This window comes from Numenius arquata, chromosome W (genome assembly GCF_964106895.1).
Source record: "Numenius arquata chromosome W, bNumArq3.hap1.1, whole genome shotgun sequence".
In the NCBI taxonomy this organism is placed as follows: Eukaryota; Metazoa; Chordata; class Aves; order Charadriiformes; family Scolopacidae; genus Numenius; species Numenius arquata.
The window spans coordinates 22,558,689-22,585,709 of NC_133615.1; the positions used below are offsets into that span (position 1 = coordinate 22,558,689).

The window sequence follows — 27,021 nt, forward strand, 5'->3', positions numbered from 1 at the left end:
ATATTAGCCAGCATAAAATAGTCAAAATTTATGTATAGCAGAAAAACATGCAACAAGTTCAAAAACAGGTTCTAAAGTTCTCCATCTTTAAAATTTATTAAATCCAATTTTTGAAGAGGGATTTCATTCTCATAATCACCACAAAATTATGTTAAAGCTCACATAATGGAGGAAAACCAATTTTTAGCACTGCGATTATTCTTTTGAACTTATATGAGTGAAACTATCTGTTTCCCTCCCACTACGTATTTATCAAGTACCTCTTCTTGCAGGTCCTTCCTTCTTAATGCTTTTATTCTCCACAGGTAGGCTATGATACAACTTGTTTTCTTTTCAAATACCTACCCCCCTTCTGCTCACATCATTCTCCAGATACAATCTCAGGTCAAAGTAATTCAGCTGCTAACCTATTGCTTGGGTAGCATATACATTATTTAATCGCATTTCATCTAGCTACATCTAGCTACATCTATATCATCTAGCTACACCTGCTACAGACACCTTAATAATGTTAACTTATCAGACCTCAAACCCCTTTTTTGTTTTTCTCATTATCATCTAGATTTTCTCAAAATTTCTGATTATCTCAAATATTGCAAACTACTCCTAGTATTTCATATTCCTGCCTAGGTTAAAAAAATCTTGATTTGCTGCTTCAGTTACTGAAAATTTCTCTGTTCCACTGAGCGCTATTCCACTCTCATATAATATCAACATTGATTGTTACAAAGGGGAGATACAGGCACAGAAATTGTAATACCAAATTAATAAACCAGCAAAAACATTCCTGTTTAATAAACCCACAGACTAAACATGTATATCTATAAACATACATCACAAATCTATTTCAAAATTATGAAGCTTTGTAACTCATTTTCCTTTTTATGCTTGGCATTTATTATTTTTGATTAAATTATCAAGCAGGTTTTGCAACATGCTGATAAACAGTAAGAAGTCATATTATTTTTCTCATTGAGGATAAGAAAATAAATAAATATCCCTTTTAATCTTATTTGGCTTTAAACTAATAAAATAACAGAAAGCTCATATGAAACTCAGAGTTCACATTGAGAAATTGTTAAGAGTAAATTTCTCACCTAGTAGTAAATAATTATTGCACCAATGAACTGCATTTGTCATGCAAACTGACAAGGAAAAATAGTTTTCTATAGAGTGAGCAGTAAAGCCTGTGATCAAAACAATAACATAAAAAAGGTTGGCCATCAATGAAATCCACAGATGTGATATGCTGAGGAAAAACTATATTTATAGCTGTAGCCTCTACAATTCACTGCAATATTTAGTGAACTCTGTTCAAACTAGAAAAGTAATAAGAAATGTACTCAATATGAATGCAATTTAAACCAAAAAATTTAAAGAACTCAAACCAAAACAATTTCCCAAATTTCAACCAGAACAACTAATTCACCTCTAGAAATTGATTCAAAACTAAATCCAATTGTATAGCTTTCAGCAGCACACTGCCGGCTAGTTTAGGAGAAGCATGGGTGTGCAGTTAATATTAGCAACTGATAGCTTCTAAAAATTTTACACAAAGAGAAGGCAGAAACAATTAGTGTATTTCCTGAAAACTACTATAGAGAATACCATGCGCAAAATACAAAAGCTATTTCTTCTTTAAAAATACAAACATTCTTTATGCTACCTCACTAGACATTTCCTTAATATCAAAACTTGATGTTTTAAACCATCATGTTTCATTAGACTGAATCTGAAATGTTAATTTTTAAGACAATACTTATTTGCAGAAGTTCTTGTAGTGACATGCGCTGTGTTGTTAACCACTTTTGGGATCTTATCTCATCATAATAGTCTTGCACTGTTAAGAAAAGTCACAAAAAATCTCAGCTACTCTCAGGCAGTCTCAAATTTCACACAGTATAGGGCAAAAAGATAAGTAGATGTACCAAAACAGCTCAGAGCAAGCTGGAAAGCCAGATACAAATCTGCATTTTTTTAAATATCTGTTACAATCTTGTGATTTTTGACTAATTTTTAATAATACAGTATACTTCAGTCACTGCTCATTCAATAACTAACATGTAAACTGCACATTACAGAGGATAAAGATAAGTTTGAAGAAAGCTATTTAGTCCATTATCATCTTTTGCTGTCTTCTATATAATTAAAAGGTTCAATTTTAGGGTAGAGCTTTAGAAGAGCTTTAGGAAAGACTTCTGAAATTCTTTATATAGGTCACAAACAAAAGCAAGATATCCGCAGCAATCAATCCCTTATGACTGCAGTTTGTTTTCTGCAGCAATTCAGCTGCGTTTACTGACATAATCCCTTGCCATTGATTGGTACATTTTCCCTTGCAAACAAGCCTTATAGGGTCTTATGGGAAATAACAATTTCTTCCTGACCAGTCCATAACAACAATTAGGTGTAGGGGAAAAATTAACGGAGATTCTGAACAAGGAAAGTTTAAAGAGTGCATCCTAAGCTTTCAACATTGTGTCAAATGCTATCCATGCTTAGTTAGGACCAGACCAAGCTAAGCTTATCACTGACATTATACTTTTCCAAATTTTGTTGTTTACATTTTCTATGAGAGACAAAAATACTCCTTTCACTCTTAAACATCTTTCAATAGTATTTGTGTTCTTCTGAGATACACAGATAATAACTGATGGAATATAAAAAGAACCCTACTTTGCTAAATATATCACTAAAAACTCCCAATATCCCAAAACAAGGACTTCCAAAACCACTGTAATGCTGACATTATACAAAGTGACAAGAGCACTGTAAACAAGCTAATTATGATTATTTCCAGAGATATAGAGGAAGAGGTACAAATTTAGCCACTTATGTCTCAGAAAGTAAAGAATGGTGAAGATGTGTATCTCAAAATGTAGCACCTAAGACAGCGGTACCTACATCCTTTCCACAATGGCCAAAAGAAAATTTATGCTACTGCTCCTGACCATGTTCACTAGGCACTATTTTGAGGACCTAATGCACATCTAATAAAACCCAGCTACATCTACTGTACTGTACCAGAAGAGAACTCTTGAAGCTGTAGGATCACAGACAAGCAATTAAGATTGTCTACAAACTGAAATGACTAAACTAGACAAGGAATTTGTGACATTTGTGAATGCACGCATCCTTAAGATTCCAGGTTCTTGTCAGCATATATGTCTCATACCCTAGCTCAGACGATTCTTCTCCACCAAACTTCAAGTCCTTTTGTGTTTTTAAAAAAAACCTTCACTGTTCTAGCTATTGCATGTCTATGCATGCTTCCCTCAGGTGAGGAGCATGGAGATATCATTACTCGATAAGTGTAACCTATTTGCCTAAATCTTGCTGCTGGACCCTACTGTTATTCCTTATAAAAGGTCCTCAAAAAAAAAAGGCCCACATTTAGAAAAAAGGTTCACTTTATTTTATGACACAGTCAAGGCCCTTTCTGCTCCTCACGCCACCCTGCCAGCGAGTAGGCTGGAGGTGCACAAAAGGTTGGGAGGGGACACATTTGGGACAGCTGACCCCAACTGACCAAAGGGATATTCACAGAATCATAGAATGGTTAGAGTTGGAAGGGACCTTAAAGATCATCAAGTTCCAAACCCCCTGCCATGGGCAGGGACACCTCCAACTAGAGCAGGTTGCTCAAAGCCCCATCCAGCCTGGTCTTGAACCCTTCCAGTGATGGGGCATCCACAACTTCCCCGGGCAACCTGGGCCAGTGCCTCACCACCCTCACAGTAAAGAATTTCTTCCTGATATCTAATCTAAATCTCCCCTCTTTCAGTTTAAAACCATTACCCCTTGTCCTGTCACTACTCTTCCTGACAAAGAGTCCCTCTCCAGCTCTCCTGTAGGCTCCCTTCAGATATTGGAAGGCTGCTGTAAGGTCTCCCTGGAGCCTTCTCTTCACCAGGTTGAACAACCCCAGCTTTCTCAGCCTGTCCTCAGAGGAGAGGTGCTCCAGCCCTCTGATCATCTTTGTGGCCCTCCGCTGGACCCGTTCCAACAGGTCCATGTCCTTCCTGTGTTGAGGACTCCAGAGCTGGACACAGTACTCCAGGTGGGGTCTCACGAGCGCAGAGTAGAGGGGCAGAATCACCTCCCTCGACCTGCTGGCCACACTTCTCTTGATGCAGCCCAGGATGCGGTTGGCTTTCTGGGCTGCCAGTGTGCACTGCCGGCTCATGTTGAGCTTCTCATCCACCAACACCCCCAAGTCCTTCTCCTCAGGGCTGCTCTCCAGCCATTCTCCGCCCAACCTGTATTTGTGCCTGGGATTGCCACGTCCCAGGTGCAGGACCCTGCATTTGGCCTGGTTGAACTTCATGCGATTTGCACAGGCCCATCTCTCAAGCCTGTCCAGGTCCCTCTGGATGGCATCCCTTCCCTCCAGCGTGTCGACCACGCCACACAGCTTGGTGTCGTCGGCAAACTTGCTGACGGTGCACTCTATCCCACTGTCCATGTCTCCAACAAAGATGTTAAACAGCACTAGTCCCAGTACTGACCCCTGAGGAACACCACTCGTTACTGGCTTCCACTTGGACATCGAGCTGTTGACTGCAACCCTTTGAGTGCAGCCATCTAGCCAGTTCCTTATACACCGAGTGGTCCATCCATCGAACCCATGACTTTCCAATTTTGAGACCAGGATGTCATGTGGGACAGTGTCAAATGCTTTGCATAAGTCCAGGTAGATGACGTCTGTTGCTCTGCCCTTGTCCACCAAGTCTGTGGCAGTATCGTAAAAGGCCACCAAATTTGTCAGGCACGATTTGCCCTTGGTGAAGCTTTGTTGGCTGTCACAAATCACCTCCTTATTTTCCACGTGCCTTAGCAGAGATTCCAGGAGGATCTGCTCCATGATCTTGCCAGGCACAGAGGTGAGACTGACTGGCCTATAGTTCCCTGGGTCTTCTTTTTTTCCTTTTTTGAATTTTGGGGTTATGTTCCCCTTTTTCCAGTCAGCGGGAACTTCGCCAGATTGCCACAATGGTATTCCATACCATATGACATCATGCTCAGCAATAAACCTAGTGGGGAGGTTGGCAGGGAAACTGCTGCTCAAGGACTGGCTGGGTATTGGTCAGTTGGTGGTGAGCAACTGTTTTCATTTGCATCACTTGTCTTTCTCGGGTTTTATTTTTCTCTGTTGTTGTTTTTTTCCTTTCCCCTATTTTCCTTACATCATTATTATTATTATTTCTTTTCTGTTTGTTTGTTTTAATTATTAAACTGTTTTTATCTCAACCCATGAGTTTTCTCACTTTTACCCTGCCGATTCTCTCCCCCATCCCACTGCAGGGGGAATGAGTGAGCGGCTGTGTGGTGCTTCATTGCTGGATGGGGTTAAACCACGACAATGATAAAATGCAAAGGTACTGTTGCTACTGAAGACATGTCATTGCATATGTCCCGGTTTGAAGTAAAACCGAACCAATTTTCTGTTCTGTAACTTTACATCCTAGCTAGGCCTCCTCTAACTCTCTGAAATTAACGGCATATTGTGGAGAAAACTGCTCGTTCTCAGAATGATAAGACCAATGTTTGTGCTCCATGCCAAGGAACGGTATGCAGGGAGGCCCTTGCTTATACTTATTGCTATAACAACCAAGGTCAGCCAATTTCGTTATTTGCCCCCTTAGAGGGTCGGAAACGGAAAAAACGTAGAGGGGTCACATCGGTGGGGAGGAGTGGACAGGACAGGTGACCCAAACCTGACCAACTGGGGTATTCCATCCCATCTGCCCCATGCTCAGTATAAAAGCTGAGGGATCAAAGGGTCAGCCCCTTTCCTGCGATGGCCGACGACCAGAGAGGACTCTGTCTGTTCATCTGCCTTTGATCCCGATCCGTGTGTTCCTGACTCCAGAGCTGGAATCCAGTTCCCATTCGTCACTGAGTCCAGTCTGGGACTTCCCCAGTGCCTGCCGGTGATGTAACTGACATCCTGGGAGCTTGATACGGTTTTGTATATATTGTATCTATTTCATTATTTTCTTCTTTATTTTTATTTTAATATTAATTTTTCATTAAAGTAGTTTAGTTCATTCTAAACTTCTGAATCTCCTTATCTCTTTCTCCTCCTCTCTCCTCTTTTAGGGGGGGAAGGGGGGGGAAGGGCCATCTGCCGGTCCGGTTTTGGTAAATTCAGCCGAAACCACGACAGCATATAACTCTGGATTATTTTGCTTACTCAAGAAAGCTATAGTTTGGCTAATAAACTGTCACTTTATAATCTGCTTAGTCCAACTAATTAGCCTGAGAACCACTGTGAACTACAACTGCACTGCAGCAATTTCCATCTTATCTGCTCTAAAATCCTTCACTTGTGATGCTGTCAAAGGAGCTATATTTGAAATAAGATTATTTTTTGTTTGCCATACTGGTTTTAACTGAATAATGATGGAAGCTTTAGCTTCACCTAAAAAGCAGAAAGTCACGAGTCCACATATGTTGTAAACATGACCACTAACTAGAAAAGTATCTAAAACCAATTAAATAATACTATACAGTTTAGAGGGAGAATAAAAAAGGTCACCCCTTAATAATTTCCCCAACATTTTATCCATAAAGCAACTCTGAGGGAAGTATGAGAATACATGTTATCTTCATTTTTTCCTCCAATACTTTTGTCTATTCCCTCCCTTTCCTCTCTAAAATAACTTGATGCTCTCTGGGACAGCTCTAACTATAGGCTAGAGGAAGCAACTGATGAAGAGAGCAAAATCCTCAGGAAGCTCTAGATGCAGCGCAGATGCCTGTTTTCCCTATAACAGAATCCTGAACACCTGAGCTTGCTACTGATACCACCCCTGACAATCGTACAGGAGCAAGCTGAGGGTGGAATCCCACTTTGCAGCAGAAAGAGCCACACGCTTGGCCTTCCCAAGTGAGGCCGTTTCACTGCCATACTTGGGAGACAAAATTCTGTTCTGTCTCTGCAGCTGAGAAATCTTGAACAGGTATTGGATATTTGAAGGAATATCTTATCAGGAATCTGGTTAGAGAGATACTCCAACAGGAAAAATTACTTAGCTTTTCTTGAGAAAGTTGTTTATATGAACCAAAATATTTTAAATACTGTGTTGTTTGAAATAGTTTTGCTTAAACTCTGCAAATTGACTTGCACAAGAAGTCTACTTTTGAAAAATTTTATTTTTAACAGAAGTTTCAGATATGAGATGCAGCAAGCATATGTAATATTATCTCTATGAAATGGCAAAACCAGAGTGACTCACATTATTCACTAGTAAAAGGAACAATCACTTGAGAGAATCAATTTCAGACATTCTGTCAGAAGGTATGTTTGGCCCTGGCAGTCTATCAGTTGTATAGTAAAATTTCTGTAGCTTTTACATAAATATGCCTACTAAAGAGAGGCGCTTTTTTATTTGAGAAGAAGCTTTTTTAAACAATATGAGTATCCGAAATTGTCCTGGTTTGAGGTAAAACAGAACTAATTTTCTGTTCAGTAATTTTACTTTTTTAGCTGGGCCTCTTCTAACTAACTAAACTCTGAAATTAACAGCATATTGTTCAGAAACTGCTCACTCTCATAGTGATAAGACCTGATTATACCAAGGAATGGTATGCAGAGAGGCCCTTGCTTATACTTATTGCTATAACAACCAAGGTCAGGTAAATTGGTTATTTGCCCCATTGGAGGGTTGGAAGCAAAAAAGCGTAGAGGGGGTCACACCCATAGGGAGGAGCGGACAGGACAGGTGACCCAAACCTGACCAACAGGGTATTCCATCCCATCTGCATCATGCTCAGTATAAAAGCTGAGGGATCAAAGGGTCAACTCTCTTCCTTCAATGGCCGACATCCGAGGAGAACCCCGTCTGTTCATCTGCCTTTGATCCCAATCTGAGCATTCCTGACTCCAGATCCGGAATCCAGCTCCTGTCCATCACCGAGTCCAGCCTGGGACTTTCCCCTGTGCCTGCTGGTGACATGATCATCACCCTGGGAGCTTGATACAGTTTTGTATATACTGTATACTTTTTTCTTTTTTTCCCCCCTTTTCTTCTTATTATTTATTATTCCATTATTTATTAATATTTTCATTAGTTTAGTTTTTTTCTAAACTCAAATCTATTCTATCTCTTCCTCTCCTCTCTTTTCCTTAGAGGGGGAGGGAGGGGCCATCTGTCGTTCTGATTGGTCAATCCGGTGAAAACCAGGACAGAAAGATAAAGCTGTCATTTGCAGAAGGTTTTATTGTGTTAAGGACTGCCAGAAATATTTGGTTCTTGCAGCTGAAGGTAGTTCAAAATAACACAACTATTTAAAGCAAGTTCTTTTTTCCTTCCTCTCATTAAAAGAAACTTCACAGGAAGACAGACATGTAGTTCTGCACCTTAAATTTTAGATAACACCTCTTTAAGTACCTTTTGAATATACTCATAAGTAATATAACATTGTTACATTTACTGAACAAAATAAAAGCTTTCTCATAAAACAGCTGCTTGGTTCACCTTTGGCTAGATACTTGTCCTAGGACAAAAAAAAGGAAAGCTTCTGTGCATGTTAAAAGCAATGAAACCTCTTTAAGTTATACATGCAAGAGTTCCCTGATTTTTTTGGTAGTGACTACATATTCTACAGCTTTACAAATACTAACATAGATTTAGGATTTGTAAGCAACATCTAAATTACCATTAGAAAATACTTAAGACTTTTCAGGAAATCCAGCAGACTAAAGGCAAACTCATGCAATATTGTCTTCCTGAATTTCAAAGCAGACAAGAATAATCTGAAGGTATGCATAGACTGAACTCTGACCTAAACATGTGTTCTGTTCATGTGTTCATGAATTCTAGTAGTGACAATTTAAAAGTCAGTGCAACACTATTCAGCATTTTCATTAAAAACTTTCTTTTTGTGTGTTTATCCACCAATGACAATGGATAAAGGATAACAGTATAAACTGCTGGCTATGAGAACTCTACAGTGCAAAAACTGTTTTCAGTGTCTTTCACAGAAACTCTTCCACTTAATGTCATAAAGGGAAAAAACAGGATGAAAGTTCAAGATCTACCCTCAATGCGAAAGAAGACTGAACAAACATTGTCCCCTGAAAGGGACACCAAAATACTAACAAGCCAACTAAAGCAACTACTTAATCACGGATAAGAAAAACAGCTAGTTCAATATTAACATGAGAACAGGCAATAAAATAGGCAATGCTGTTTCCTCCCTTTTACTAAATGACATTTTCCATGAAATAGAAGAAAGTTTACTATATTGCTATGAAGCCAAATAAAAAGTTAATATAATGTAGTATGAAAACTCTACCTTTTTAAGTTTCTTTTAGTGAAAAAAGAGTCAAAACTACTTATATTTGAATATTTATCTGTAGAATTGTTTAAGACCTTAAAAAACATCTTAAGGGCTTTTGCAGCATTCTTATTTAAGGCATCTTAAGTTTGCTCACCTATTCAATGATGGCAGAAGTGAAAGCAATGCCAAAGCAGAAAGTTTTCTTCTTTCTGGCTGAGTGATGTTATCCATCCGATCAACCCACATCTCAATCATGTTCCCAAGAATTTGATCCAACTACAATGGAAACAAAACATTCCTCTTCATTTATGAGTACTTCAGCATATTAAGAAAATCACATATTTTAATTTTTCTACCAATTCAATACATTATTCCATTTGGGAAAGACACCATACAGTTACATATACCTGACAGAAGTAGCAGCAACAGTTTTGGGTTTTTTTTTTTAAATTTTCTATGACAGTGCTTCCAGGCCCTGAAGCCCCATCAGGATTAATTGTAACCTAGAAGTTAGAAATTAATTTAATTCATGGACAGAGCACAGATTCAGAACACTGAATTACTCAGTGTCCTGGGTTGAGAGACACAGGACGAAGTTTTCTTCTAATGCTGGGGAAAATTGCACTTTTAGAAGACTCTAGTGTCTGAATTTGTGAAAATATTTACTTTATAGCCAGCCAGGCTCCGTGGGATTCAAGGTCTCAGTGTTTTCGAGCCTTGCCAGGTGCAGGGACAAGGAGGAGCAAGGCCTGGGCATTTGACCCAGGCTGGCCAACAGGAGTATTTCATACCCTGAACGTCACATTCAATATAAATTAGAAAACTTTGCTGCGTAGCTTGCTCTCTCCCTTGATGGCGGCAGTCCAGACAACTCCTTGCCCCGGTGCCAGAACCCTGAGGCCTTCCCTTCCTCCTGAAGCCATTGCGCTCGCAGTGTCTGATACTTGGTATCCACTGCTGGGAGTGCACAGCTTCCTACTGATATAATTGGCTGAGTATAATTCCTGTATATCTTATATCAGTATCGGGATTAATACTGGTTCTTTAGTATTATTGTTAATTATTCAGTCTTATTCTATTAAACCTATTTATATTTCAACCCTTGTGTTTCTTTGTGTTCCCCGATTTCCCCTTTCCGGGTGGGGAGGGGTCATTGGGTGATAGAATAATTGTCTAAACGACAATAAATTGTTATGGGTTTTCTCAAAGCATAACACTCAGTCTTCACATAACCATCTAACACATATAAAGCATGTGAATTTACTCTGTTTTACCTTCATTTCTGGCAACAACAACAAAAGACTTGTCTTTATCTGTTTGAAAACTGTATTATATGTGAGAATAAGACAAAGTAAAACACTTGAAGTAAAATAACCTCAGTAACCTCATCAGTGAAAACAGAGTACACTGAACCCACTAGAAACTGTGAGAGAGTTCTCACAGGAGAATGATTAGACCATTATCCCTGGTGTAAGACCCATCAAGATGGGACAAGGAAAGAAACTTTCACCCTTCAATACCATGCAAACAAAAGGGGTTTATATGGCTTGTTGTGCGATGCAGCAGGAAGAGAATTTAGAAACTGTATAAAACTTCTTCTGAGATGTTTTGCGTGAATTGTGTGAACATGTAAAACTTGTTACAGGATGTTCAGGGGAAGGACCAAAGGAGGGAGAAGGGCCCCTTTCAAGTTGGAATGGGAAGGAACAAGCATGGAAAACAGACAGAAAAGTTCTTTCAGGTCAAACGAATGCAAGACTCCCACATGCAATCCAGTTGAAATATCAAGACAAAAATTCTTACCTCCTGACCCAATTCACATGCCATCTGGCTCAAAAATAATGAAAAAAATTGTGCATTTTGTAGTAGAACTCTACCCATGACCCCCAGATAAGTAGACATCACCACTGGGTATCTCTGAAACAAAAGTAAACCAAAACAAAGGGGGTTAGGTTTAATTAAGAAAAAGATACTTAGCATATTGTTGTGGGTTAAATTTGGCTGGAAGCCAGGTGCCCACCAAGCTGCTCTATCACTCCTCCTCCTCAGCTGGACAGTGGAGAGAAAATATAAGGAAAGGCTCATGGGTCAAGATAAGGACAGGGAGATCACTCACCAATTACCACCACTGGCAAAACAGACTCAACTTGGGGAAAATAATTTAATTTATTACCAATCAAATCAGAGTAGGGTAATGAGAAATAAAACCAAATCTTAAAAGCACTTTCTCCCTACCCCTATCTTCTTCCCGGGCTTAACTTTACTCCTGAATTCTCTACCTCCTCCCCCCAAGCAGCGCAGGGGGATGGTCAGTTCATCACACGTTGTCTCTGCCACTACTTCCTCCTCACACTCTTCCCCTGCTCCAGCATGGGGTCCCTCCCACAGGAGACAGTCCTCCACAATCTTCTCCAATGTAAGTCCTTCCCATGGGCTGCAGTTCTTCACAAACTGCTCCAGCATCAGTCCTTTCCATGGGGTGCAGTCCTTCAGGAACAGAATGCTCCAGTGCGGGTCCCCCATGGGATCACAAGTTCTGCCAGCAAACCTGCTCCAGTGTGGGCTCCTCTCACGGATTCACAGGTCCTTCCAGGAGCCTGCTCCAGTGTGGGCTCTCCACGTGGTCACAGTCTCCTTCAGGTGTATCCACCTGCTCTAGCGTGGGGTCGTCCATGGGCTGCAGGGGGACAGCCTGACTCACCAATCGTCTGCACCACAGGCTGCAGGGGAATCTCTGCTCCAGCACCTGGAGCACCTCCTCCCCCTCCTTCTTCACTGACCTTAGTGTCTGCAGAGTTGTTTCTCTCACATATTCTCGCTCCTCTCTTCCGGCTGCAGTTGCACAGGAGGTTTTTTCTCCTTCTTAAATATGTTATCACAGAGGCGCTACCACCGTCACTGATTGGCTCGGTCTTGGCCAGTGATGGGTCTGTCTTGGAGCTGACTGGATTTGGCTCTATCAGACATAGGGGAAGCTTCTAGCAGCTTCTCACAGATGCCACTGCTGTAGTCCCCTTGCTACCAAAACCTTGCCATGCAAACCCAATACACGTATAGAGCAGAAATACGTGGAAAATGTTTGCATGCATCTTTTATGTATTTTACTAAAGTAGAAATTATAAATTGTAATTTAAAAGCCTCTAAGAACAAAAGACTGAGTGAACAGTCATCACCAGAGTTTCTCAATTCTTCCTACAGGAAAACTATGGCAATCTCAAAGTCAGTTTTCCCCCCAAAAAGCCAAGACAGCTTGCAAAGTGATTTTACTTTACATTTAAAAACCTGCATCTTAAGGAATAAACAATATATTGTATTTTTAAACAATTATTTTCAAAGTTGATTATGGTTCAAAATTACTGTTTACAATTTTAGTAACATTAAAAGTGCTTATTATTTCTGAAGTTGTTACTTATTTCTCTGAGAGAAGCTATAATACATTTGCCAAAAACTAATTTGCAAGTGTCTCAAAATTAACTGGATACACTAATAAGCTAATTAGTTTATTACATTTTGTTATTATTTTTAATTTTAAAAGAAGCTATAAATTTCTTTTTATTAAACCCAGCATCTACCAATATAACAGTAAGTATTTTGTAGAATTGCCTATTTGAAAACCAAAATGCCAACATTTACCTGAAAATGTTAACCCAGACATACTTTTTTGAATAGGGGGCAATGAATTTATTACAGTCTTAAATTAGAAGACATTTTAATAATCCGCTATCCAGTTTTTTGTCTTTCCTTCAACTGCAAATTGTTCGAATGAACTTTTTTGTGTTCTGTACAGCAAAATGTACATTACTAAGTAATATTACTTGGTTTAATCTTGGAAGTATCTCAGTTAATAATAACAGGAGCCAAATATTGATATCTAAAAGTCTTCAACTCTGAAAAAAGCAAAGGTTTTGATCAAAAAAGTCAAGAGCATAGAGATTCCACCCACTGATTCTACTGATAAAAGTAATTTTTTTTTCTCCTGCTAGTACTGCAAGGTTCAACACAGTTAAAGCGTATTGGATCTTACTCCTTTTTACCCAACATGGAAATTTGTTGAAGGCAAAGAGAGAGAAAAGGGAGAATTTAAAACATCTAAGCAGGGAAAAACTTAAAGCCTCTTCTATCTCACATCCTTCAGCTCTTCATATTAGTTATGTCAATTAGAAGAAGAAGAAAAAGAAGGTCAAGCCAATCTTCTCCTTTGTGTTGCTTTTGGCTGGAATAGAGTTTATTGCTGAGCAGTGCTTACACAGAGTCGAGGCCTTTTTTGCTTCTCACACTGCCCCGCCAGCAAATAGGCTGGAGGTGCACAAAAAGTTGGGAGGAGACACAGTTGGGACAGCTGACCCCAACTGACCAAAGGGATATTCCATACCATATGACATCATGCTCAGCAATAAAACCAGGGGGGAGGTTGGCGGGGAGGCCACTGCTCAGGGACTGGCTGGGCATCAGTTGGTTGGTGGTGAGCAATTATTGTTTTCATTTGCATCACTTGTCTTTCTTTGGTTTTATTTCTTTGTTATTTTCCTTTTTGTTATTGTTATTATTATTATTAAACTGTTTTTATCTTAACCCATGAGTTTTCTCACTTTTACCTTTCCAATTGTCTTCCCCCATCCCACTGCGGGGGGAGTGAGCAAGCAGGCGTATAATGCTTAGTTGACAGCTGGGGTTAAACCACAACATCCTTCCCTTTCGGCTTGTTTTTCTCTGGTGCAGGTACATTTAAAAAGGAGTAGTGTAAGTGTCTTAAAACCCTAACACCTACAAAGGATCTAAGTGTATAGTCATAACAACTTTTCAGTGTTAATAGGGAAGGAATAGCAGAGTAAAATTTGTGGGTTTTTATTAAAATAAACACTAGATGACAGAATAAGTGATTAATATGTTGCTTTAACTCTTATGCTACTATGTTACTACATACAGACTTTTAAAATAGCTGCCAAAGACCTATCAGATGCTCTTAAAACTAGAGAAAGTGAGAGCAGCATCAATATGAAAAACTATGCCAGATAACAGAAGGTACTTTCCTGTTCAAAAAGAAAAGTAGAGAGTAGTTTAAAAGTGTAACTCTTACCTCCCCATCTATAATCCCCCTAAATACTGATGGCAGAAGGGGTTGAAACATTTGAGGACCCAAAACAGGGTTTACTTTTAGGACATTTTCCACAACCTTAAGAACAAAAGCAAATTAGACAATTAGTAAAGTACATTTAAAAATCTTAATGGTAGCTTTAAAACTACATATACTGGTCTATATATAAACTCGTGGTAGGATGTTTACCATAAATACCAGCAAACCCCAGGATTGCTGAAAGCATGTTCTAGTCAAGTACTCTGCAAACCTGATCTGCATAACAGACCTGATGAAAACTGGCATGCCAAGTGAAACCTACCTAGCTAAGCACCTCCTCATCAGCCTCCTCCTGGTCCTGGCAAAGCTGGCCAGCCTAGGCTCCAGGAAAAGCAGCTTTATGAGGAGGGTTGACAGGGAGGAGTGCCAGCAGTTTAAGGCTTATTTACATAGCTTTGTCCTGTCACTCTTTTGAAGAACCACTGATTAGGACCCACCATCTCTTTGCAGGTGATCAAGTAAGATGTGCTATTCTCAGTACACAGACACCCCCACCGCCCCCCGTTCCCAGTTTTTACATTCTTCTCTGCTCTTGCTGAGGGACAGCTCCGGTGCAGTTACATCCACAAGGGAGCAGGGGGGTCATGGCAAAAAGGGGCTTCTCCTGAGCTTACCAGAGCTAAGGAAAGGCTGGGAGAGACCAGGCAGCCTGCAAGAGCCAGGCAGCTTACACGAGGGTTGCTGACGAGGCAGGGGTGGGGCCAGCAGTAACAGCACACACACACCCCCTCCCCCACTACCACAAAAGGCAGCCCAAGGGAGTGCAATTTGTGTGGAAGGATACTGAAGCTGTATCAGCTTGACCAGGGAACCATGGTATCCACCTGGTGAAAAGCCTTAGCCTCCCCAAGCTCTGCACCCAGCAGGACTGAGGCAGCTTCCCAGACAGAACTCTCATAGGAGCATGCTGCCATACAGGTGTCAGGCTGCAGGGTGTGCCCTACTCTTATGCCAGTATCAGATAGCAGCAGTGAGCACACCTGTGGGAGGTATGCCCAGGCAGAAGAACTCCTCTGCTTAGCGATGGAGCTTGAGGAAGAGGTAAGTAGATCGAGAACTATCAGACAGTGAGATAGACTACTGGAATTTCAGCCTACCTTCCCTGAACCAGGCTCAACAGGCAGACAGGGCATATGATACAGAGGATTCCCTGTCCTCTCTCTGCCTGGCTGCACGTGGTAACTTCAAGGATAGGGGGCAATAGAAACAAGTTCCTGCCTGGCAAAGCAGGTGTGTCTCACCAGTAACTCCCCCACCTTCTCAGGTACCCTTGCATAATAGGTATGAGGCTCTGCAAGGGGAACCAAACCATGATAAGTAAGACAATTCAATGTGTGTGGAGGTGTTGCTGAGGTTAAGCCAAACTACACCCTGCATCAAAACCTCTTCTGTAAAGAAAAAAAGATGAGTCATTGTTGTAGGTGACTCCCTCCTGAAGGGAGCAGAAGGCCCAATATGCAGACTGGACCCACTTCTCGGGGATGACTGCTGCCTCTCTGGAGCCTGGGTTAAAGATATAAAGAGAAAGCGTCCCTCCCTGGTACGTCCTTCAGATTACTATCCTTTACTGCTTTTTCAGATAGGCAGTGATGAACTGGCAACAAGAAACCCGAGGACGATCAAGAGAGACCTACGGGCCTTAGGATGACTGGTTAAGGGATCAGGAGCAGAAGTAGTGTTCTCCTCTATCCTTCCAGTTGTAGGGAATTATGAGGGAAGAAACAGGGAAACCCAGCAGATCAATACCTGGTACTAAGCCTGGTGTCAGCAGCAGGACTTTGGGTTTTTGGATCATGGGTCGGTTCATGTGACACCAGGCCTGCTGGCAACAGACGGGGTACACCTGTCTTAAAGGGGGAAAAGGATCTGTGCAGGAGTGGCAGGGCTCATTGAAAGGGCTTTAAACTAGATTTGAAGGGGGAAGGGGATGAAACCAAGCTCTTAAAAGGTAAGCCTGGGGGTGGTGAGCCAATGTCTGTGGGATGGTATGCTAGTGAGGTCCCTTGGTCTGCTGACTCAGTGAAGGTAGGGGATGAAGATCCATGCAGCAGCAGAGAAGTAAGGGTTATTGATGGGTTAGAAACTATGGCCCTGCCTGGAAATGGACAGGTAGGAATTAGGGCTTCTACCAGCAAAAAGGTGGCAGGACCAATAGTCCAGCTGAAATGCACCTACACTAATGGATGCAGCATGGGCAACAAACCAGAGGAGCTGGAAGCCACTGCACAGCAGGAAAACTATGATGTGGTCACCGTCATGGAAACGTGGTGGGATGACTTGCATGACTTGAGTGCTGCATTAGATGGCTATAAACTCTTTATAAGGAATAGGCAAGGAAGGAGAGGAGGTGGGGTAGCTCTGTATGTTAGGGAGTGTTATAAATATCTAAAACTTAAAGATGGTGACAACAGGGTTGAGTGTTTATGGGGAAGAATAAGGGGGAGGGCCAACGAGGCTGATATCGTGGTGGGAGTCTGTTATAGACCACACAACCAGGATGAAGAGGCAGATGAAATATTCTACAAGCAGCTGGAAGAAATCTCAAAATCACTAGCCCTTGTCCTCATGGGGGACTTCAACCTACCAGATATCTGCTGGGAATACAATATAGCTGAGAGGGAACAGTCTAGGAGGTTCCTGGAGTGTGTGGAAGACAACTTCCTGACAGCTGATGAGGGAGCCACCTAGGGAAGGAGCCCTGCTGGACCTGTTGTTTGTAAACAGAGAAGGATTTTGTGGGTGATGTGATGGTCAGAGGCTGACTTGGGCATAGTGATCATGAAATGATAGAGTTTTCAATTCTCAGAGAAGCAAGGAGGGAGGTCAGCAGAACTGCCACCTTGGACTTCCGGAGGGTGGACTTTGGTCTGTTCAGGAGTCTGGTTGACAGAGTCCCTTGGGAGGCAGTCCTGAAGGGCAAAGGTGACCAGGAAGGCTGGATGTTTTTCAAGAAGGAAGCCTTAAAGGTGCAGGAGCAGCCTGTCCCCATGTGCTGAAAAACAAGCCATTGGGGAAAAAAGACCAGCCTGGCTGAACAGAGAGATATGGTGCAGGCCACTCAGGAGGACTACAAGGGGGTTGTGAGGCTATGTAGGGAGAAAATTAGAAGGCTCAAAGCCCAACTAGAACTTAACCTAGCTTCTGATGTTAAGGACAATAAAAAAAGTTTCTATAAATACATTAGCAATAAAAGGAGGACTAAGGATAATCTCCATCCTTTATTAGACAAGGGCAGAAACATAGTGACAAAGGATGAGGAAAAGCATGAGGTACTTAATGCCACCTTTGCCTCAGTAACAGCAAGACAAGTTATTCCCTGAGTACCCAACCCCCTAACCCCTTGAGCTAATAGATAGGGGTGGGGAACAGAATGAAGCCCCCATAATCCAAGGGGAAATTGCTCTCTACAATTCCCTGAAAGGAGGTTGTAGAGAGGTTGGGGTTGGTTTCTTTTCCCAAGTAACAAGCGATAGGACAAAAGGAAACAGCCTCAAGTTATGCCAGGGGAGGTTTAGATTGGATATTAGGAAAAATTTCTTCATCGAAAGGGTTATTAAGCATTGGAAACAGGCTGCCCAGGGAAGTGATGGAATTGACGTCCCTGGCGGTATTTAAAAGACGTGTAGACGTGGTTCTTAGGGACATGGTTTAGTGGTGGTTTTGGCACTGTTAGGTTGATGGTTGGACTTGATGACATTAAAGCTCCCTTCCAACCTAGACGGTTCTATGGTTCTTTTTTTATTTCCCCATGAACTGTTTCCTGAAGTATTTTTTTTTCTATTTTCTTCAGGCTTTCTTGTCCCCAGCTGTTTGGGCTCTCTCCTTGTACCAAGATGGAGAGGGGAAGAGGCTGTGAGAATAATGGGCTGATACCTATCCACTCCTATGGGGAGTAAGGACAGAGACCACACATCTATGCATAGATGTGTATAAAAAAGAAAGAATGGGACAAGCATATAAAAGTACCTCCCTTAAATGCTCTTCTCAGTATCCACCTACTTTCAGGTAAGGGGGACTTCCTCAAGTAACTATTCTTCTGTGCTCTTGTCCCATTTCCCCTGAATTCATGTGAATGTATAAATCCTGCTGCTTGAAGAAAGAGCTTTGGTGTGTGGTTGTGTTGTGGTTTTTTTTTTTTTCTCTTTGAACCTTGTTCCTACTAGCTTCATTTAATGTCCCCTACTACTTGTCTTGAGAGAGATGTTAAGCAGTTGATCCCTTTCACTGCCTCTCAATTTTGTAGACCTTTAATATATTGTTATGTGGGGGGAACCGTAACTTTTCCCCCACTCAGCCAAAACTTTCAGTTCCCAGAAAATATAGCTCATTTGTTCCTTGTAGACAATCTTTTCAAACCTTTGATGGTCTCTCTCAGTTAATTAGAAAATCAAGTCACATCGAGCCTCAGCAATCTTGAAATAAATCATCTTATTGGTCCAAGTTAATGTTTTTTAACCTTTATCCATTTATTTATTGGTCTAATGTCTATTTTCAATTCATCCAAAGCTGCTTGTAAGAAAACATTTCAGAGAATGCTCCTAGGTGCTTTTTCTTCCCAACATTTATCTTAGGGGTTTTTTGTTGAACAAGTCAGCATAGTGATGCCTGACAAATTTATTTTTTTTTTTAATAAAAATACTTACATGGATTATATCTCAGTTATCCCTCTGCAGGTAAGCATACTAGGTGTGTGTTCAAAGTATACTGGACAAACCTTGTGAGTAATGCAAGGTCACACTGGGAGCCAAGTGGATAAATGATACTGTATTAGCAGCATCATTCCATTTTAGGGATCAGATTACAGGCTGCTGCATCAAATATTTGCCCAACTATAGACAATAAATAATAGTATTGACAGAGATGAACAGACGTTTTAAACTACAGAACTAGAGTTCTTCAGGTCCTCACAGCAACAACTACAAATGGAGAGGACTATCAACTTCTCTTGCTTTCCCTTCCTGGGATTCTGCAAGCAATTGTGCAACCCAGAGAGGTAGGTGGACTCTCGTTTTTGCCTCCATTATGTTTATAATGAACTGAAATCAAGTCCAAGATTTTATAAGCAACACAGAATTCCAAGTATAGCCACTGGAAACATAAAAAGTAATACACTATAGTTACTACTCAACTACCTTTCAGTGCATACTCCAATCTTATTTCTTCCTGAAATTCTTCAAAAGATGCATTTTAAAATATTAAACATGATACTTTAAAGCTTATGAATTACATAACATCTGTTTCATGTCACAGAACAGTTTGGGTTGGAAGGGACCTTTAAAGGCCATCTAGTCCAACTACCCTGCAATGAGCAAGTACATCTCCAATGTGATCAGGTTGGTCAGAGCCCTGTCCAACCTGACCTTGAATGTTTCCAGGGATGGGGCATCTACGCCCTCTCTGGGCAACCTGTTCCACTGTTTTACCACCCTCACTGTAAAGATATTTCTTCCTTTCATCTATTCTGAATCTAAACTCTTTTAGTTTAAAACTATTACCCCTTGTCCTATCGCTACAGGCCCTCCTAAAAAGTCTGTCCCCATCTTTCCTATAGGCACCCCTCTAAGTACTGAAAGGCTACAATAATGTCTCTCTGGAGTCTTCTCTTCTGCAGGCTGAGCAACCCCAACTCTCTCAGCTTGTCCTCAGAGGAGAGGTGTTCCATCCCTCTGATCATTTTTGTGGCCCTCCGCTGGACCCACTCCAACAGGTCCATGTCTTTCCTGTGCTGAGGACTCCAGAGCTGGATGCAGTACTCCAGGTGGGGCCTCACCAGAGTGGAGTAGAGGGGCAGAATCGCCTCCCTCTACCTGCTGGCCACGCTTCTTTTGATGCAGCCCAGGATATGGTTGGCCTTTTGGGCTGCGAGTACACAATGTCGGCTCATGTCCAGCTTCTCATCAACCAGTACCCCCAAGTCCTTTTCAGCAGGGATGCTCTCAATCCCTTCATGCCCCAGACTATACTGGTACTGGGGGTTGCCCCAACCTAGGTGCAGGACCCTGCACTTGGCCTTGTTGAACCTCATGATGTTCACACGGGCCCGCTTCTCAAGCCTGTCCAGGTCCCTCTGGATGGCATCCTGTCCCTCCAGTGTGTCAACCACACCACTCAGCTTGGTGTCATCTGCAAATTTGTTGAGGGTGCACTTGATCCCACTGTCTATGTCATTGATGAAGATATTGAATAGTACTGGTCCCAATATGGACCCCTGAGGGACACCACTTGTCACCGTTCTCCATCTGGACATTGAGCCGTTGACCACTACCCTCTGGATGCCCATCCAGCCAATTCCTCATCCACCGAATAGTCCACCAAATCCATATCTCTCCAATTTAGAGAGAAGGATGTTGCGGGGGACTGTGTCAAAGGCCTTACAGAAGTCCAGATAGATGACATCTGCAGCTCTTCCCTTGTCCACTGATGCAGTCACTCCATCATAGAAGGCCACTAGGTTGGTCAGGCAGGACTTGCCCTTAGTGAAGCCATGCTGGCTGTCTCAAATCACCTCCCTGTCCTCCATGCGCATAGCTTCTAGGAGGATCTGTTCCATGATCTTCCCAGGCACATAGGTGAGGCTGACGGGTCGGCAGTTCCCAGGGTCCTCCTTTCAACCTTTTTTAAAAATGGGTGCAATGTTTCCTTTTTTTCCAGTCACCAGGGACTTCTTCACCTGACTGCCATGACTGTTCAAATATCATGGAAAGTGGCTTGGCAACTACATCAGCCAATTCCCTCAGGACTCTGGGATGCATCTCATCAGGCCCCATAGACTTCTGTATGTTCAGGTTCCTCAGGTGGTCACAAACCTGATTTTCTCTTACAGTTGGAGGGACTTTGCTCCTCCAGTCCCAGCCTTGCAGTTTATCCACTGGAGAGATGTGGAAAGAGGCTGACAGTGAAGACTGAGGCAAACAAGTGGTTGAGTACCTCAGCCTTCTCCTTGTCCGTTGTTACCAGTTTGCCAGTCTTGCTCATGGGGGAGGGGGTGGGCAGTGGGTGGGTATGCTTTCTTTGACCTTCCTTTTCTGCCTGACATACCTGTAGAAGCCCTTCTTATTATTCTTTGCATCCCTCACCAAGTTCAGCTCCAGCTGCACCTTGGCCTTCCTGACCTCATCCCTACACAACTGGGCAGCGTCCCTATAATCTTCCCAGGATACCTGTCTCTGCTTCCGCTGCCTGTGCATCTCTTTCTTGCCCTTTAGTTTGAGCAGCAGGTCTTGACTCAGCCATGCTGGTCTCTTGCCTTCCTTTCCTGATTTCTTATGCTTGGGCTTTGAGAGCTCTTGCGCTCAATGGAAAGCATCCTTAAATAAGGTTAAATTATGGTTTCATAATACCCTTTGAAGTTTGAATGAAAACAATTTATTTTAATACTTTGAAAAGCCTCTAGCAACTCTATTTAAGCAGTTGTTGCCATTATAACATCAATTCATGACAAAAGCAAAGATTGGTTGAACACTCATGGTACAAATGCAAGTATGCTATACGAAGGAATGTGACAAAGAGAGCACATATATCCAACATTCAATAAAGATTGGAAAAACTTGGCTCTAGACCTATTAAGTTCTAACGGTCATACAGAAATTCAGCATAAAAACCCAAAAAGTGAATCTCAGTCTTTTGGTGCTTATTTAATTGTAAAATCAACTAAACATTTTTTATAGTAATACACATGTATGCAGACTCATTACTTAAACCCTTATCTTGCCAGTTATTCAAATGTGCAGTTACAAAAATTGAACTATTGAATACTGAAAAGGACAATTAATATATAATATATTTAATATATCAAAAAAAAAATAGATATAATAATGTTGTTTGTATGAACAAAGGAATCAGTACTGGCTGATAGTATACAGACAAACCCACAATTTGGATGGCTAGATACAGCAATTAGATAACTACCTACCTTTTCACATGTTGATTAGAAACACTCAAAACGTATTTGTGTATGAATAATCTAGGTTCAATTTTGGCTTTTTTTTTTTTTTGGTTAAATAATTTCTTAATGTTGCGTTTTCATCCAAACAATGAAAAATATTTTTTCTGAATTCTGAACCAAGCTAAAAACTGAATAAGGACAGCTTCTAAAACTCATTAATTAGATTAATTTTTGCCTTTTTATTTTTTAATTAGAATTGTGAGTATCTTTTATGTTATACTTTGGTATTCTTCTCCATTCCAAAATTCAATTAGAATTGAACAACTCTAACTTCCGCGAGTCTACTGATAGGCAAAGGTTAAATCAAGTTACTTTGATCCAAACACAGTCCTTGCTTTGTGACTTAATGCTCTCAGGATTTTCTATGAGTAGTATCATCTTTGCAATGCAGTGACTGGTCATCTGGCTGTTTAAGTGTGCTGTTGCCAGGCTGTAGAACAAACTATTTTCTTGAGGGTCCAAGCCCTCACTAACGTCCTTTCTCTAGTAATCTAGAAAATAATCAAATGGGAAAGATCTCTTAATCTAAATTAATCTGTACAAACACAGGCTCAAACTGGCTTAGAACTCATTTACCTAAGGACAATACCTTGGGATCACATGAAGCAAAGAAAGGATTGCAGAGAGGGCACAGGAACACTCTGTTAGGTAATTATCTTTTAGGGTGCTCTGTTTGGGGCTATACTAACCTGCTCTTGGGAAAATGAGTATTTTTTTTAAAGTATATTTGTGTGCACATGTATACACACACACACTTTAAATATGTAGATTAAAACACCACTGACTCCAATGACAATGTGTGCTAAATAAGTTGATTTTGTCTTACATGTTTTACATTGATAATACTTGAAAATATTACTCTAACTTAACAAAACACTACCAAGAATACAGATGTCTAGAGATGAATATCTGGGTTATCATTATTTTCATTAGATTCTACCTTTAAAACTTGAACTTGACCTTCAGTAGTTATGTCCTTTAAGAGTTCACAAAATGACTGGCATAAGTCAGCAGCATACATCTGAAATTAAATGAAAAAGAAGGTATTATGCAAATATGTTTTATATCTATGTATATATTTCAAAACTCAACACATTAGGGATTAAATATGATCTTTGAAGAGAAGCTGTTTTTTTGAACATATTTGCTACAAGGCTCATCTTTCCTGAACCAATTAAAATCTAATCAGTGTTGTTTGTTTGTTTGGTTTTTTTTTTGTTTGTTTGTTTGTTTTTTTTTGGGGGGGGGTGGGGTGGTGTTAAGTTGCAGGTTTTTTTTAAACAACCAATGAGTTTTCTAATTAAGAAGGTTTGAGAACAAGGCATAATATTTCTAGTTCATTTCCTGCTAGAACTTATGATAATAACTTTAACATGGCAGGATAATTAACAGAGTAAGTATTACTACCCCACATAGGACCTTTTCAGGTACCGAAGTACTAAATCAAGCCATGAAACATTAATTCTAAATAATAATCTTTCTCAAATATGATTTGATTGAGTGTCCACCATGTGCCATAAAGAGCTAACATCAGAACAACATGCTTGTATACAGACAAATGACTAAGAGTATAAATGTCTGTGTGTATGATGTTTCCCAACATGAGGAAAAATAAAAACAAAACCAAACCAAAAACCAGTTTTCCAGTAGGGAACTAAGGTGCTAATATGAAGCTTTATATAATGGTAACATACCTGTAGAAATTCAGATGACGATAAGAAAATATAAGCATTGATTATCTTAAAGCAATATTTGAGGTTTTCTGAACTCAGCTCTGGAGAAAAAAAAATAAATCACAATTCAGAACATCATCATCACATTGAAATACAACTAATGTGATTCACTTCTAAAAGTCTTTTTCCTCACACAGAATTTAAGTGCCAGATGCCTACAAATAGAAAAAAAGTTATCTTAGATTCAATACCATTCAGGTTCTGCCTCCCTGCTAGAGACAATAACAAAAGAGGGATGATAACAGCTCTCATGTTCTCAAATAGAAGCACAAGAAATCCTATGACATCAAAAGCCAATGCTAATAAATGAAAAATATTTTAAAAATCAAGTTTTGGATGCAATAGTGGACTAAGAAGATATTAAAGGTAAAGTAAGTGAACTTTTGCTCTTCCATCTTTAATTAATATTTCAATAAAATAATCATGGAGAGCCAACAGGAAAATATTTTAATATACGTTTTAAAGTTCCTTACCATTTTCCATTATAACATCTGAAAAGTTCTGGGGAGTTTTAGCAGTTTCTCTTCTGTTCCCTCCCATTAAGAAAGAGCCTTAATGCTTCTGTTACCTGGCATGGCTATTGGATAGCTTTGAACGCATGACTACTTTCATATCTCAGTGCTTGGACAGGTCATGTCTTGTTATCACTTATTTGGAATATTCACTATCTTGACTTGAAAAGAGATGAATTTTCACCTATCCATGCAATATCCTCAACAAAAGATTCCAATACAGCTATATATTAGTTTTAGTAGCTTATTACTAGTATTACACTTTTTTCTTCAAGTTACTGACTTCTCCTTAGAGGACTGCAGCTTTCTTCTTACCACCATATTTTAAGTTTCAGATACTGATGAAGTAGACAAATTGTAAAGAAATGCTACCAAGCTTTCCGTAACTTTCCATTCTGTGATAACTGATAAAAAGGTAATAAAATATGAGTAGTAGAATTGCAATAAGTTATTTCAGGCCAGAAGGAAAAAAACAGATAAGATAGATGTCCTGGAAACCACAGAATTTCAGTCACTCATCTGTGCATAAAGCTCAATGTTCAGTAAAAGCACTTTTTCTAAAAAAGTATTACCTTCAACTGATTAGCTAGAGAAACCAATAACGCATCAATATTCTTGCTGGGTTTTCCTGGATCAAATACATCTTTTTCTGAATTAATTTCTTAGCCTCCTCTGGGTTTTGTTGGGGACCAGAGGAATTATTCCAGTTCCTGTAACCTGCTTTTTGCCATTACCTTTACAAGTTCAGCACAGGCACACTAAACCTGATGCTTCTTGAAACAGGTATGTCTTGACCATATTCCCAATCTGAAATTATGTCAGATTTATCTGTCATTTTAAGCAGTCTCACTGCAGAAATGCATCCATCCTCAGAGAATTAACATATTCCTCCATTCCACGTTATTCAATCTGCTGCACTGAGAGATGGACTAAAGAACCTCTGCAACTCCTCTATAGGGCAATTATATTTCAACAGAATTTAAACATCAGCAGTGCTGATATGAAAATTAAATATGACAATTATGCTGCGAACGATTATTGTACATCAGTGATAGCACCACAATCTTTGAAAAAAGGTCAGTTATGCAAATGAAATCAAGTCTTCATATCAAATGCAACATTCTTCTCCTGTATCTTTAAGTATAGCATTGATAACTTTTCAATAAGCAAATTAATTGATTTGTACAACAACTCTGACATCCAGTTCCAACAGCAGTAGTATCCTGAAATGGATATGAAAAGCTCTTTTGAAAAGATGAATATATCTGAAAAGGAATAACTATATATTACATTCAGACTAGTTAGAAAAGAAAAATCACAGAATCACATGGGGTTGGAAGAGACCTCTGGAGATCATCTAGTCCAACCCCCCTGCCAAAGCAGGTCCATTTCTCTATTTTTCCCCTTTCAGTTGTTTGTTAAAAATTAAAGAGATGTCGTTGCACTGACATATACCTATGGTGATATATGCCACAGGCCTGTGTCATGGCCATGTTCAAATAATGAAAAATTAAAAATCATTAACTAAATCTCAAACCGTTTTTTTTTTTTTTTTTTTACACATCAAGCATTGGAATTGCTTGCCAACAGATAAGCATGTGTTTTAAAAATTGTCCTAAAAGATGCAGGAGAAGCAGTGGCAAGCAATTTCTTCTCTAGGCTGTAAATTTAAGTTAGGAATGAAAGTCAAAAAGCACTGAAGGTATTCTTGTAAGATGGACAATTGGCTCCATCAGACAAAGCATGAGAGGAGGCAGCATAGAGGTCTTCAAAGTTCAGGTTTCTAAGGTAGACCAGGTAGACTGGTAGACCAGGAAGCAATGACAGACAAGCAAGTGCTTATGCTGTACATAGTAAGCATCTTAAGAGCACTTCAAAAAAATTGTGCAACAGATGATATATTCATTTGCCATCATCTAAACATGCATTCATCAACAGGAAACAAAACAAAGCAACACCTTTCTATTAAGTGATATTCATAGCACACTTCAAAAACTACCACATTTGCGCACAATATATCTCATTCAGTTTTATACCACTTTGCTGAAGAAAACGTACTGCTACAATGGAGAAATCTTAAATCAAGTTTTTTTTACTTTGATGGTTAAGCTAAACTCCCAAATCCAATGGGAAACACTAGATGCTCAAAGAGCTCTTAAGGGTCCTGAATCAGAACGGGCAATATATCACTGCACAACTGAATTTTCTGAAAAAAATATTGTGTACAGTTACAATCAAGTCCCACAGGACCATGCCCATAAAGGCAATTAATGCAAAACAAAATCCACAATGCAATGAATAACCAACAACCTCAATAATATACAATCCAGCCTATTATCTGTACCTCCTTCAACATAACCAAGCCATCTACTTTTATATAAGTGGTTATCAATATTATTTTCCACAGTC

General features: G+C 40.2%; 1 protein-coding gene across 3 annotated transcripts in view; it reads right to left on the reverse strand.

Moving 5' to 3' along the window:
• LOC141476551 (importin-11-like) overlaps nt 1-27,021 on the reverse strand; it is a 172,919-nt gene that overhangs the window by 26,450 nt on the left and 119,448 nt on the right. For all 3 annotated transcript variants that reach the window (XM_074165233.1, XM_074165234.1, XM_074165235.1), the window contains 5 exons: nt 24,062-24,141; nt 23,308-23,388; nt 14,366-14,461; nt 11,092-11,205; nt 9,443-9,564 (listed from right to left, as the gene is read on the reverse strand). In XM_074165233.1, the coding sequence (XP_074021334.1) occupies nt 9,443-9,564; nt 11,092-11,205; nt 14,366-14,461; nt 23,308-23,388; nt 24,062-24,141 (493 nt within the window). The remainder of the gene's footprint in view (nt 1-9,442; nt 9,565-11,091; nt 11,206-14,365; nt 14,462-23,307; nt 23,389-24,061; nt 24,142-27,021) is intronic.